At 37.6% G+C, this 441-nt stretch overlaps 1 protein-coding gene across 1 annotated transcript in view; it reads left to right on the top strand.

Moving 5' to 3' along the window:
* Positions 1–441, top strand: part of LOC119586099 (KH domain-containing, RNA-binding, signal transduction-associated protein 2-like) — a gene marked incomplete at its 5' end in the record, with an annotated part of 32,425 nt that overhangs the window by 28,361 nt on the left and 3,623 nt on the right. The window contains 1 exon segment of the mRNA XM_037934791.1: positions 360–436. Coding sequence (XP_037790719.1) covers positions 360–436 — 77 coding nt within the window.

The raw sequence follows: 441 nt of genomic DNA, 5'->3' as shown, positions 1-441 counted from the left end.
TATATAGGATTGATATATATCTATTCCCACTGTCATTGGTCCGATAACTTATTGCACAATTCTACAAATCATTACAAATTCCCTAACCAAATTACTGACTGGCTGCTGAGTAACGAATTACTTGTAGAGCGAAAAGAAAGCCCCCAAAATTAACATGTCCTCTCAAGTATCTGAAAACAAAAATCATAATTATAGTATCTCCACTATCAATTTTCAAACCATAGAAGCCAATATAGTTGTCCTTAGATATTTACAATATTTTGTTGAAGTATTTACGTAAGAGAATAGAACCGGAAAACGAATTGACTTCCACATAACGTCATGAGTCTCCCGTGTTAATTTGTGTGCCGTGTTTGCAGTATGCCACTCTACGAGGAGTACGCAGATATGACCAGCATCCAGACGGAGTATGACGGATCGACCACCATCGTGAACGGTAAG

The sequence above is a fragment of the Penaeus monodon genome, chromosome 21, assembly GCF_015228065.2.
Source record: "Penaeus monodon isolate SGIC_2016 chromosome 21, NSTDA_Pmon_1, whole genome shotgun sequence".
NCBI classification, from domain to species: Eukaryota; Metazoa; Arthropoda; class Malacostraca; order Decapoda; family Penaeidae; genus Penaeus; species Penaeus monodon.
This window is presented reverse-complemented; position numbering and strand designations above follow the sequence as displayed.